The sequence below is a fragment of the Tachysurus vachellii genome, chromosome 1 (genome assembly GCF_030014155.1).
Source record: "Tachysurus vachellii isolate PV-2020 chromosome 1, HZAU_Pvac_v1, whole genome shotgun sequence".
Taxonomy (NCBI): domain Eukaryota; kingdom Metazoa; phylum Chordata; class Actinopteri; order Siluriformes; family Bagridae; genus Tachysurus; species Tachysurus vachellii.
The window spans coordinates 15,618,804-15,632,545 of NC_083460.1; the positions used below are offsets into that span (position 1 = coordinate 15,618,804).

Consider the following 13,742-nt stretch of genomic DNA (forward strand, 5'->3'; position numbering starts at 1 on the left):
GAATCACATGATCACAATATTTAACAATTATCCTAAACATTCAAATGTTTCAGAACACCTAAAATATATGAAAAATCATAATAAATATCTGCATTTTAATTGTGTTCATTCAGTTCAATATTAAACCCGTGTCAGAAGCACACAAAGATAAAGAGACTGTAAAGAATAAAAACAGACGAATACCATTGGAATTCCTACAATATATTTAAACATCACAATCCAAACAAGCAGTTAAGTTCAAGTAATAAAAAACAATAAAATTACAACATAAAAGTCTTAAAAAAGATACAAGGTTTACACTAAGGTACAAGATCATTCGTTTGAGCTCATTTCTTTCTTTTTTTTTTTTAAACCTTCCAAATATTTTTACAGATACATAATATATACAAAATACAGAAAAAAAACCCTTCATTCACCAGTAATGAGTTTCAGCTAGTCCGTCTACTTCAGAACAACGACGCAGGATGAAGTGGATTAAATGCTAATGATCTGATGGATCATACCACTATTGTGTATGGGGGTGGGTGGGGGTGGTGGTTGTATATCTGATGTCCTACATGCATTACGGAAATGTACTAAACATGATCACTGTCATCTAATCTATAGAATTATGTATATATCATTTACCATTTCTTTTTCTGGCTGCTGAACAACTTTGGTCTTTTTTTTTTTTTTTTGAAAACCCATTGTTGACTTTTTTTCCAAACTCGGTTAACTTCAATAGAGCTGAAAACCTTTTTTTTTGCTTATAAAAGTATAAAAATTTAGCCTGGTGTACCATTATTATTATTTTATTTCTTATTTACTTCTATAAATTATTTTACGATGACCATGTTTTGGACACCCGCGTCATTTCCGTTTATAAAATGATGGCATACAGTACATGATTTCATCATGATTACATCCATCTTCACTTAAAAAAACATTTCAGCCTCCTTTCTAGTTCAGTCATTTTCACTAAATAGTAAAAACAATAATAAACGTGAGAGTTCCGAGCACTCGGTGCTTGGTCCCCTAAAACAGGCAGGCAGTCGTAGGCTACAGTTCATGATAAGAGGTTATTCTGAGATAAATTATTAAGACAAACGCAGCTTCGTGATTATAAAGGCAAAAACAAATTCCTTAGAATCCTTCTTTCTCCGCTCTACTGCAATATCTCGTCCGTAAGAATTTCAACAAGGCTTTTTCTCTCGGGTGTGTCACAGGAGAGCGGAGGCGTTGTGTAGCGTTTTGTATGCAGGAAATTCAGACACGACTGGAACCTGACGTTAACTGTGGCTGGAGTCGCCGTCAGGAGTTTCGGTTATGCACTCACTCTCTTCTGGGATGTCCTGCAGATCTAAACACACACACACAATTGCATGATACATGAAACCAGCAGTGATCAAAGGTAGTGGGTTGGTCTCTGTTTGTGTGGGTGTGGGTGTGAGTGTGTGTATGGTTAGGTGGTGATGCAACGGTGTGTGTTGTCAGTCTTCAAAGAGCTGTGTTTGTTGAGGAAGAGCAGGTTAAATATTAAATATTAACAACGAATAGCCAGACCCACCCAGAGTATAAACAGAGCGAGAGAGAGATACGAGATGTACCATTAGGACACACCTGTACGCTAAACAGCAACCTTTGTTGCCTGGCGATTTTGTACATTACCCACAATAACGTTCGTCTACCTCATCTTAGAGAGACCGATGCAGCGGCGCTTTAGTCTTTTGGTCTGTCCAGTGCTTTATTTTCAAATGCTTCATTTTTTAAAATGCAACACTTTCAGGTTAATATCAGCATCGACATTCTAAGTGAAGCTACTGAAATGATGTAAATCCGAGACTAATACAGAGATAAAACAGAGAGTACATGAAAGAAAGAAAGCTGCTAGAGTTACTCCATGTTTACTGTCAGGGTCAGGATTAAGGTTTTTCAGACAGACAATCTCAATCAAATGTCAATCAAACGTTTCACTTGTCTCCAGCGCTCACCTCTGGGACTGTCTGAGCGTGGAGAAATACGAACTTCTCCCTCTTCTTCAGAATCTTCTTCCTCACTTCCCTCCTGAACACCGTCTAACTGGTCAGCTTCCTGACAGGCCAGTGGGGCGAGGGGGGTGTGGCTTCCATCACTTCCTCTTCGCTGAGGGATGAGGAATTAAAAATAAAGGCTTTTAAAGGCACAGAAGTCATAAGAACCAAAATAAAACCCCTTTAATGTTTATACTTTATCTTAATAACTCACTCCTTCACCCTAATAACTCACTCCTTCACCCTAATAACTCACTCCTTCACCCTAATAGCTCACTAGTTCAAAATTTTATACTGTTTTGTAGATTTAATACTACTGTCACTTTGATAACTCACAATGTCACCTTAATTACTCACTATTTCACCTTAAAAACTTTGTCAATTTTATAACTCACTATTTCACTTTAATAACTCGCTATTACACCTTATAAACTTACAGTCCCCTTAATAATTCACTACTCCACTTAATAACATTGTCACCTCAATAACATGCTGTCACTTTATGTCACCTGAATGACTCACTATGCAACCTGAATGACTCACTATGTCAGATGAATGACTCACTATGTCACCTGAATGACTCACTATGCAACCTGAATGACTCACTATGTCACCTGAATGACTCACTATGTCACCTGAATGACTCACTATGTCACCTGAATGACTCACTATGTCAGATGAATGACTCACTATGTCAGATGAATGACTCACTATGTCATATGAATGACTCACTATGCAACCTGAATGACACTATGTCACCTGAATGACTCACTATGTCACCTGAATGACACACTATGTCACCTGAATCACTCACCATGTCACTTTAATAACGTAAACGCCACCTTAATAACTGACAATTTCCCCTTAATAATCCTCTGTATGTAAATTACATTTTGACATGCGAGCTTGTTAATATAATTCAATCTTTAACACAACCTAATTTAGTAAATATTAGCTTCCAAGCAAAAATAATTTTTATTCCATTTACTGCGACAGCTTTCAAAAGCACACCTGTGTAGTTGTTGTGTCTGTGCTGTCTCGTTTGTGTGTCCCCTGCAGCTCCCTCAGCTGAGCCTCCAGCTGCGCTCTCGCCCGTTCGCTCTCCCTCAGCCGAGACTCGAGAGGGCGGAGGCGACACACCTCGTCATGCAGCAGGGCGTAATGTCTCTGCAGCAGGGCCTGATCCGCACCCGCACCGGGCAACACGCCCTCCAGCAGGGCGTCACGCGACAAAGAGCGGCTCAGACGCAGAGGGGCGGAACCCAGAGGGCTGGGGGTGGAGGTGGACGGAGTGGAGCAGGATGTGGAGGTGGAGCCGTCACGCATGCACAGCTCCAGAATGGAGTCCTGTCGGATCACTGCTCCCTGGAGGGACAATGGAACATAAGACTTTTAGAACGGAAATGATTACGAGAATGAAGGATGATTTAACCTTCTTACACTCTGACCTGTAGTGCGTGCAGATGCGTGCTGAGGTTTACAAGTCTTTGGCAGACTTCCTAAAACACGAAAACACCAATTTGGAGAGTTAGAGTCATATTTCCAATGTTATCAATTTTCTTTTGTTATAGGAAAAAAATCTACCTCGTTGGGAGTTCTGTCCTGCAATTGGTTACCGTTTCTGTCCTGTGGAAAGAAAAGAATTGCTCATAATTACTTCAAAACAGCTTTAAACATCTGCAGGGAGTTCAGAAAATTTTGGCATTCAAATGACTCCTTAAGAATAAAATCATTTCTAATCCGTTCCAACCAGTCAATGTGACTAAAAACTCTGGGATATACAAGATGGACACTAAATGCTAGGAATTTTCCAACAGAAACCCGCTTTGATCAAACGAATTCATGCCTGTGATGCCACAATTTTGTACTAGGGGTGTGTAAACTTTTACTTATCTGTATAACTGTGTGTGTGGAGCGTGTCTTACTTTTTGTGACGGACTGTTCCCGTCGTGAGTTCCGTTTATAGAAATCGTCTCTCCATCTATATTTTCAGAAAAAAAAAAGTTTCTTCAACACATTAAAACGTTACCTCTACAGTAGTAAAGGGAAAAAGAAGCTCTTACTGCTCATTGGCGCCTCCGTGTGGTTCTGGTCGCTGCTGGAACTGCAGGACTGAGGAAGCTCAATGCTGGAGCCCAGAAGCAATTCACTTAATCTGTCCACTAGATTTAGATGAAGAGAAAAAAAAAAAAGACAAAGTTCATACAACTTCATAAAATTCTACATTTTGTCTACAATGTTTATAGTGTATTTTATAGTGTCGGACCCTCTGCGATGGCGTTGTTGAGCAGTTTTTCGGCTTGGAGCGCGTGCGGCGTGTCGGCTCTGAACATGTTCCTGGAGCTTGTGGGCATCATGACCTCTTGACCTCCAGTGACTTCTGCCAGGTCAGAAAACAGGGTCACACGCTCCTGAAGGAGTTCTAGGACTTCCCGGTCCTTCTGCTGAATATCAGCTGATGGAAAAAGAAAGAGGAAGAAATAAAGAGAGAGAGAAGGAGAGAGAGAGAGAGAGCGAGAGAGAGAGAGTCTTTCAGATTTTTTTTTATAAAAAAAGACTTTATTTATTTGAATGCAGCGGATATCCGGACTGACTCAGAATTCCCAGTGCACAAATTTCCTTTGTCAGAAAGTAGGAATCGTGCTGTCCGTATCCCATCGATGCAGCGTTAAATTAGATTTCCCATCATGTCATTCTATTTCAGTGATGAGAACAGGAGTTGTCTTAGTACAGACCTCTGAGTCTACGCAGAAGAGCTTTGTCCTCCGTCTCAATCAGAGGGAAATCGTCTCTAGATGGACATCTGCGGAAGCGGAAAGGTTGGCTCATTAGAATATGGAACTGTTTTCAGCAATGCAAAATATTCTGCATTTTAATCAATCTTTATATAAATATATATATATATATATATATATATATATATATATATATATATATATATATATATATATATATATATATATATAAATATATATATGTGTGTGTGTGTGTGTGTATATATATATATATATGCATGCATATGTGTGTGGTGTGTGTGCGGGATATGTTACAGCTTAGGAAGCTCAGATGATGTCAATGAGATTTTAACTAACCTGCTCACAGCCTGCTGAATGATTTTCATCCAGTTGTTTCTGTCTTCTTTGGAGGCGCCGTGCAGCTCGTACATCTCCGGAGGAGTGGAGTCGCTGATGAGGAACATGCCTCGCTCCTGATTGGCTATATCTCTGACGATCAGGTTCTGGAGCGACAGAACTGACGGTTTGTCCTTTAGGAGAGAGAAAGAATGCAGAGAGGTTTACTGTATGTTTGTGTTCTTTAATTGTTATTTTCTTAAATGCTTGTTTGAATAGTGATGCAAACGCTTCCAAGTTACAGAGACATCAGACTCACTTACCAGACAGGGGAAAAAATATTTCTGATCTTTTTCCTGCATGAACACCAGGATGTCAGTCATCAGCAAAACCTGCACGTCTGTGAAAATGAGCAGTGTTACTGAGTGTTACTAAACACCGGGGCGTAATAATTGGGCTGAAAAACACACACGCACACGCACACACACACACACACACACACGCACACGCACACACACACACACACACACACACACACACACACACACACACACAACCTACCTTTGAGTCTCGAGCCCTGTGCTGTTTTTAACAGCAGCGTTCCCTCATGAAGGAGTCTTCTCCGAAGCAACTCTCCGCCTCTGAACACTCCTCCACCCCTCACTTCGGTCTCGGCCCGTGGGTCCAGCCGAGCCCGGATCTCCTGCAGCTTCTGCGTCAGCTCCAGCTCCTGAACCTGCTGATCCACAGAACTCAGGAGCTCACGGATCAGCGCTAACGCCTGACTCAGAGACTCGGCTTCCTCCTCGCTACCTGCGGGACCGAAAACCGTTCTGAGATCAACTTTTAAAATCTGACCGACATGCATGAAAATTCTAATCGCGTAACTGCTGACATCAGTAAACATGTTCTGACCAATCAGAACGAAGAATTCAACCACACTGTGGTATAAAAACGAATAATAAACAGTCTAAGGAATTTGCAGCTCTGTTATTACAGGGGTCAGCACCGTCGTACCTTTTGTGTTGTCCAGTATGCGCTGGATCAGGACTGGGTACTTAGTGATGCGTTGTGTGACCAGCAAGATGCATTCTTGGACGCCATGGCGACGAAGGAGCGATCCTCTACTCACTCGCTGAGCACAAAGAAAAGAAACAAAACTTCAGTAATTTGTTCGTTTCTCACTCCTGAATAACTGAGAATGTCTCCTGTCACTCACCCGGATGAAGTTTTGGAACCTTTTGTCCCGCGCCAGCAGCTCCTTGTAAAGCTTCACGGCTTTCAGGTGCCGGCTGCAGAATTCAGCGTAGCACTTGCGCATCTCGTCCGCGTTCTGGCCTGAAAACTGGAAAGAACGACATCGTGGGTGACCTCATTTTTTCGGTACAGGATATAAAGTGTTCTAGTGTTAAACGGCACATAAGCGGTGCTCACCTGTTCCACCAGAACATCTCCCAGCTTCTGGATGGTAAAGTTGGTGGTGCTCCCCTGCGCCAGGCTGTGGTTCCGTCGGCTCAGCAGCTGACCGACAAATCGGGAGTGTAGTGCCACCAGCTGGTCAAGGCACGGAAAGACGGCGTGCACTACGCCCGGCTCTAGCAGCACCTCCTCCAGCATGCCGCGTCGAAACACACCTTCCATGATGCGCAGCGTCCGCACGTGGTGAAGCTCCGTCTGGATCAGCTCTGGTGGTGAAAGTTCATGATCAGCTAAAAGCACAAGCACAAACTTTTCTTCTCTTCTGTGAAGCCAGTATGGTTTTGTCGCTGCTCAGACACTCACCGTAGATGACATCTTGCCTCTTGATGATGTCTTTGCGGTGAGTCTGCAGATAGGACGCGTCCACCGCCAGACTCCACGAGTCTGCCTCGAAATCCCGACCCTCTCTCTCCAACTCCTCCAGCATTGAGGCATAATACACCTCCCCTGTGTGTGAGAAAAACGGAGAAATCACTAAATGCTACACGCCACACACAAGACAGTACAACCAGATGGTCAGCCATGTTCGTTTCCTGTCTCACCGTCATCGTTCAGAGACTCCATGGACATGGCTCTGTTCCTGAAGTTCAACGAATCGGTTGACTGTGAGAGGATTCGTCTCAGGCCCAAAGGAGAGTCATCGTTCAGATTGCTACAAAACAAACACAAACACACACTTAATACAACATTACATTACATCTACAGCAGGGTGCACATATTTACACCCTGCTATTATTTCCTCCTGGATCCAAACTCTTTTGCTGACACCGTCTTATGCGTGCTATCTGAATAAAGATGTCCTCGCTGAGGTTTTCTATCAATCGCTCACCCTGCGATGTTGTTGGTGGAGACGCTCTTGCTGAGGGACAGAGTGGAACGTCCTCTCCGGGAGCCGAGGAGAGACTGGCGGAGACTGTCAGAGGGGTAGATTGCCGAGCTCGGCCTCTCCTTGATGATCGGAGCTGGAAGAAAAAAAAACAAAACACGGAATTGTCAATCGATTGAATCCGGAGCAAACATCGTGAAGACTGGTAAAGAGTAACAAGTAAAACAGAAAGAAACAAAGCACGCAGTCGTACAAGGCGACGTGGCAGACGCCTTGAGAACACTGTCCAATCATTGACATGGCGATTTATTTATTTCTTGTTTTGTGAAAAAAGATTTATTTAACATTTATAGAACGCAGTCTCCAAGAGTCAATTGTTTGTCTACAAAGGACACGTGCAGCGTTGTTTGTTCTTATTTAACAGCTTGAAACAATTCCACGTACGTCTGAAACAACATCCAGCACGCTGCTAAGCTCCGTAGGGTTAAATATTGAGTCGGACAACCGTTTGCAGCTATAACAGCTTCGACTCTTCTGGGAAGGTTTTCCGCAAGGTTTAGGAATGTGTTTATGGGAATTTTTGATGCGCAGTCATGTTGGAACAGGAAGGGGACTTGTTGGGGACTCCACAAAGTTGGGAGCATGAAATTGTCCAAAATGTCTTGGTGTGCTGAAGCATTATGAGCTCCTTTCACTGGAACTTGTGCTGACTCTGCTCTGTGATTTTACCTGTACCACATGGTGGCTGATTTTCTGTTGTTCTCAACTGCTTCTATTTAATTATAACACCTCTAATGGTCGACCGTGGAATATTTCCCGAACAGATTTATTGCACAGCTGGAAACCTATCACGGTACCACGCTTGAATCCACCGAGCACCTGAGAGCGACCTATTCTTTCACAATGTTTGTAGAAGCAGTCGCTATGCCTAGGTGCTCGATCTCATACACATGTGGCCGTGAAAGTGATTGGAACAACTGAATTCAGTGATTTGGCAGTATAGTGTATATCAATATTCTACAGAACGCATTCCAACTGAATTCTGCAGAACCCGCTCCAACAGGTAGGTGTGACGAGATCACGGAGGAACGCCGAGGATCTTTGTGAAGATAAACAAACAAAGACGTAAGCCTTTGTCTCAGAAGCGAGTAGAAGAAGATCCGGTTTAACCTCCACAGACTTTGATCTCGAACCGGTTTTCGGATCCACCGATGCCTGGGAACTCTGAATGGCCAGCAGGAGACAGTATCGCTCCTCTGTAGTCGGTTCCACCGGTCTTCCTCCAACAGGGGGGTGAAGACAAGCGCTGAGAAAAGAGGAGCGAAGAACGACGCAAAGGAGCAAAGGCGTCTGTTCAGGAAGCAAAGGAAGGCACTTACTTTTGTTGCGTAGAGCCACGTTCTGAAGAGCTGAACTGTTCCTCCCCAACTTCTGCTGCTGCAAGAGAAGAAAAGTTTCGGCGTTTTCATTTTCGTCTTTAACTTAGATCGAATGCACAGAGAAAAAGCAACGATACAGCACTTTAATAACAAAAATAAATAAATAAATAAAAAATGATATGATGATATGATTTGATTTTATTGTAAATTATGTATAAATTGTGGGATTTGGTCATTTCATTTGAAAAAAAAAAACAACATTTTTTATTTTATTTTTATGTTTTGTTTTCATTTGGTATGTTTTATTTTTTATAAATTTGGTATGTATTTTTTTAATTAATTTATTTTTTAGATTTATATATTTGCCTGGTCTGTGGTTTTTTTTTTTTTTTTTAGTATTAATTAAAAAAATGTTTTTTTTTTCTTTTTTCTAATTAAAACATCTTTTTGAACCAATTTTAAAATGTTATTTTATTAAAAATATATATTATATATAAATATAAATATTGTATATTATTATAAATAATAATACAATTTGAGGATTTTTGCTTGAGGCGCTCAGAAGGATGTTTGCCACTAACCCTAAAGACGAGGTGCTTTAACACAATCATCAAAAATAAATATCACAATATCTTAGTTTTCAAAGGCGATAGTGATGTTTAAAATTTACCAAAAAGAAGAAGAAGAAGAAAAAAGTATTCGGATTCACTGATGAATGACTGGAAACTGACTGACTTGATCTTCTGAGTTTCTGTTAAAATAATTCCTCTGTATTTGATCTCATGTGTGTTTGCTAACAGCAGACCTGCACGTTAGGTGTTGTTGCTTAATCAAAATTTAGTTCTATTTGAATTGTAGATCAATTAAAAATTTGGTCTTGTACACTGTATATAAAAAATGCTGTAAATATGTAAGATTTATTTTTCAAAATAAAAGTCTTTCATTATTTAACGGAACTGTACTTTAAGCAATTAGGCAATTCTTATGGTTCAGATTTTGGTTAGGTGCAGGAGAAGTAGTTTAAAAAAAAATGGTAGCTAATATAACGTCAAAACTTGTCCTGGTGTTGTTGAAACATTGCCTCCTCCCACCCTTCTGTCTCACAGACTCGGCTCGGACGCTCTGGTTATCTGATAATCAGATGATTTAATCCTGGGCCCATAATTCATGAGGAGTCTAAGAATGATCTCGTAATTTAGCTTAAAAGTTTTACAACTCTGAACAAGGACAATACAGCAACGTTTATCTTAGAGAGGAGGCGGGGCTTAACCTGTTACTAGGTGACGCATTCTTTTTAAGACAGTGATTGGTTGTTTGATAAAAAACAGGAGCGCTTTTAAAATCTGGTCTATTATAAACCTTTACTTTGTCTCTATGTTAAGATATTTGAGACTATATGGTGAAAGGATTACGCTCGCGACCCATCATATTGCAGATGTTCTAACATCTGTATGTTATAATCGTAATAAATGTAAACATCTCTGACACAGAGCAGAAACGTCATAGAGACAAATTATATAATTTCTGCTCTGTCAAAGCTCTAATCACTAATCTGATTGGTGACAAAAATAATCCGTACACAATCTAATCTATATCATCTTATTAACTCACTATCATTATTAAATATCGTACACAACACATTTCTTCTCCTTCTTCACCTTTCAGCCATTTTCTCCTCTGATAAAGAAACTCTTAATCCTCTTAAAAGTCCTCCTCACTTCCCCTAACACTTTTAACTTTATGAGCTCTTTTAAGGGTTGAGATGCTTTATGAAGAACTTTTATCTTTACTACGATCTTCTCTTTAATTTTAAGGGGAAACAGCCCTTAAGGTTACAGTTGTGATAAAGCATTGACATATCCAAGATCACTGAATGGTTGTTGTGGTGACGGTTTTTTAGTTTAGATTTGCGTCTGGGTTTCGTACCTTCTGCTTCATTTTAGCGCAGTTGGCCAGCGTGTCTCGGCAGCGGTTGTGGATGGTGACGTTGCAGGCTGCAAAACAAAAACGCACAAGCAGGTAGGGATTAGTACGAGCAAAGAGGAGAACGTATAGACGCAAGAAATTATACAATCGGTATTAGTGAAGCTAATAGTGTGGAATGTTGGACACTTCTTGCACTCAACCCTTATAGCTTTGCGTATGTAGCGGGAAAAGGGGGCGGAGCTACCAGGCGCTGATACGGTACCAGGAATAATGACTCGAGATGGCCGGCAAGATTCCGGCGTTTCAGACGTCTTACTGATATCTCTGAAATTAGCCCATGCACGTTGTGTGCCTTATTTTTCCAACATCTAAAAAACTTTCTGCATATTCTGCTAAAGTAATTGTAATTGTCATTCACCGTCGGCTATTGTTTTGGGATATTTATCCTTTATGCAATGTTGTGTCTGAAATGATGATGAGTGTGAAACATCTGAGAGAGAGAGAGAGAGAGAGAGAGAGAGAGAGAGAGAGATTGTGTGAGAGAGAGAGATAGAGTGAGTGAGTGAGTTTGTGTGTGTGTATGAGAGAGAGTGTGTGTGTGTGTGTGTATGAGTGTGTGTTTGTAAAAGAGAGAGAGACTGTGTGTGTGTGAGAGAGAGGGGTTGCGTTTATTTAGCGTTGGTGGAGCTGTGTGTGTGTGTGTGTGTGTGTGTGTGTGTGTGTGTGTGTGTGAGTGAGTGAAGAAAAACAGCTGCCTCCAGCCTGCCTTCACTCCCTCAGTGCCACCATGACTGAATGAATCTACACGGAACACACACACAAACAGACAGACAAACACACAGACACACACACGGTCAGACAAACACACACACAGGCAGACACACACAGACACACACACACACACAGGCCACACCTACAGTATACAGGCCACACCTACAGTGTAAAGGCCACACCTACATACAGTGTACAGGCCACACCTACAGTGTAAAGGCCACACCTACAGTGTAAAGGCCACACCTACATACAGTGTACAGGCCACACCTACAGTATACAGGCCACACCTACAGTGTAAAGGCCACACCTACATACAGTGTACAGGCCACACTTTCAGTGTACAGGCCACACCTACAGTGTACAGGCCACACCTACAGTGTACAGGCCACACCTACAGTGTACAGGCCACACCTACAGTGTAAAGGTCACACCTACATACAGTGTACAGGCCACACCTACAGTGTAAAGGTCACACTTTCAGTGTACAGGCCACACCTACAGTGTACAGGCCACACTTACAGTGTACAGGCCACACCTACAGTGTAAAGGTCACACCTACATACAGTGTACAGGCCACACCTACAGTGTAAAGGTCACACCTACAGTGTAAAGGCCACACCTACATACAGTGTACAGGCCACACCTACAGTGTACAGGCCACACCTACAGTATACAGGCCACACCTACAGTGTACAGGCCACACCTACAGTATACAGGCCACACCTACAGTGTACAGGCCACACCTACAGTGTACAGGCCACACCTACAGTATACAGGCCACACCTACAGTGTACAGGCCACACTTACAGTGTTCAGGCCACACCTACAGTATACAGGCCACACCTACAGTGTAAAGGCCACACCTACATACAGTGTACAGGCCACACTTACAGTGTACAGGCCACACCTACAGTGTACAGGCCACACCTACAGTGTACAGGCCACACCTACAGTGGATCAGATGGACAGGATGTGGATCTGTGACGCTTCTCTAACGTCTGCCTTTGCTCCTGAACTTCCTGACATGACCTCAGGGTGGGTTTGAGTGACACGAGCGTTACACTTGTTATCCTTCTCCCTTTCATGTCATCTCTAAAAGCTCTGATGCAGCTGTGCACTCGTCTCAATCACTGTTGCTGATCTCTCCAACTATCAGTCCTCAATCTGGATGAAAGAAACCCGGAACAAAAGAAAGAGCTTCTTCAGTTCTCTCTCTCTCTCTCTTTCCTTCCCTGGTTATTTCTGTTCCTTGTTCTCCATTTCTTTCTCCCTCGTTCTCTTTCCCTCTCTCTGACCTTCTGTCTTTTTAATCTGTTTCTCTCTCTCGTTCTTCCTTGCTCTCTTTCCCTATCTCTGGCCTTCTTTCTCTCCATCTCCTACTCCCTCATTCTCTCACTCCTTCTCCCTTGTTCTCTTTCTTTTCCCCTTACACCAGTTTCTCGTCTCTCTCTCTCTTTCTGCTTTGCTCTCTCTGGTTCTCTCTCTCTCTTTATCCTGCTCTCTGGCCCTTGTTCGCTCTCTATGACTTTATCCCTTTCTCTCTCTCTTTCTCCCTCGTTTTCTCTCTTTCCCTCTTGCCTTCTCTCTCTCTCTTTCTCCCTCATTTTCTCTCTTTCCCTCTTGCCTTCTCTCTCTCTTTCTCCCTGGGTCTCTTTCTTTCCCTCTTGCTCTCTCGCTCTCTTTCGCTCTTGTTCTCTCTCTTTTTCTCACTCACTCTCTTTCTTTCCCACACTCTCTCGTTTCTTTCTCCTACTTTTTTCTCCCTCTCTCTCCCTCTCTCACACCCCCTTCCTCCCTCCTGCCTCTCATTTTTCCACATTGTTCCAGAGAGCATGCTTCCTGTGCGGTGTTTTGTAGACAGGAAGTTGTTCTAGTGCAGCAGGAAGTGTGTAAGGGTTGGCAGGATAACAGTTAAATGGTGATTAGTGTGTCCCGGGTGGCCGTGTCACAGAGTCCTAACTGGGGCATTTTATCCAGGGCCATGTTGTATTCATCCTAAACTTAACCAAGTCACAGTAAAAACACTAAAGAAGGAAGATTCAAACTTAAAAAAAAAAAATAAATAAAAAATGAGATCATGTATTAACGTAAGTTCATCTAGGATAGTAGAATGAGAATAAGGAAAGGTATCCCTGGTATTGGTGACTCCTTCTAAAAACAATAAAACTTCTAGAAACTCCACCCCTCTGATCGACGGACCAATTGGAATCGAGCGTTCGGCAGCACCGTGGTATAGTAATTAAAGTCGATTATTGAGTACACATTTGTTCCTTTTTTG

The 13,742-nt window shown here is 42.1% G+C and overlaps 1 protein-coding gene across 3 annotated transcripts in view; it reads right to left on the reverse strand.

The window, feature by feature from the left end:
- Positions 1 to 206: 206 nt before the first annotated feature.
- Positions 207 to 13,742, reverse strand: part of arhgef2 (rho/rac guanine nucleotide exchange factor (GEF) 2) — a 56,059-nt gene continuing 42,523 nt past the window's right edge. For 2 of the 3 annotated variants that reach the window (XM_060874270.1, XM_060874279.1), the window contains exons 9-28: positions 10,691 to 10,758; positions 8,765 to 8,822; positions 7,389 to 7,521; positions 7,102 to 7,211; positions 6,863 to 7,006; positions 6,515 to 6,765; positions 6,300 to 6,425; positions 6,098 to 6,215; positions 5,642 to 5,893; positions 5,404 to 5,480; positions 5,102 to 5,274; positions 4,745 to 4,812; positions 4,276 to 4,464; positions 4,073 to 4,171; positions 3,935 to 3,990; positions 3,594 to 3,635; positions 3,458 to 3,508; positions 3,021 to 3,374; positions 1,971 to 2,121; positions 207 to 1,339 (exon numbers count right to left, since the gene is read on the reverse strand). In XM_060874270.1, coding sequence (XP_060730253.1) covers positions 1,269 to 1,339; positions 1,971 to 2,121; positions 3,021 to 3,374; positions 3,458 to 3,508; positions 3,594 to 3,635; positions 3,935 to 3,990; positions 4,073 to 4,171; positions 4,276 to 4,464; positions 4,745 to 4,812; positions 5,102 to 5,274; positions 5,404 to 5,480; positions 5,642 to 5,893; positions 6,098 to 6,215; positions 6,300 to 6,425; positions 6,515 to 6,765; positions 6,863 to 7,006; positions 7,102 to 7,211; positions 7,389 to 7,521; positions 8,765 to 8,822; positions 10,691 to 10,758 — 2,591 coding nt within the window. In that variant the 3' untranslated portion in view covers positions 207 to 1,268. The remainder of the gene's footprint in view (positions 1,340 to 1,970; positions 2,122 to 3,020; positions 3,375 to 3,457; positions 3,509 to 3,593; positions 3,636 to 3,934; positions 3,991 to 4,072; positions 4,172 to 4,275; positions 4,465 to 4,744; positions 4,813 to 5,101; positions 5,275 to 5,403; positions 5,481 to 5,641; positions 5,894 to 6,097; positions 6,216 to 6,299; positions 6,426 to 6,514; positions 6,766 to 6,862; positions 7,007 to 7,101; positions 7,212 to 7,388; positions 7,522 to 8,764; positions 8,823 to 10,690; positions 10,759 to 13,742) is intronic. The other variant, XM_060874288.1, reaches the window with a different exon arrangement.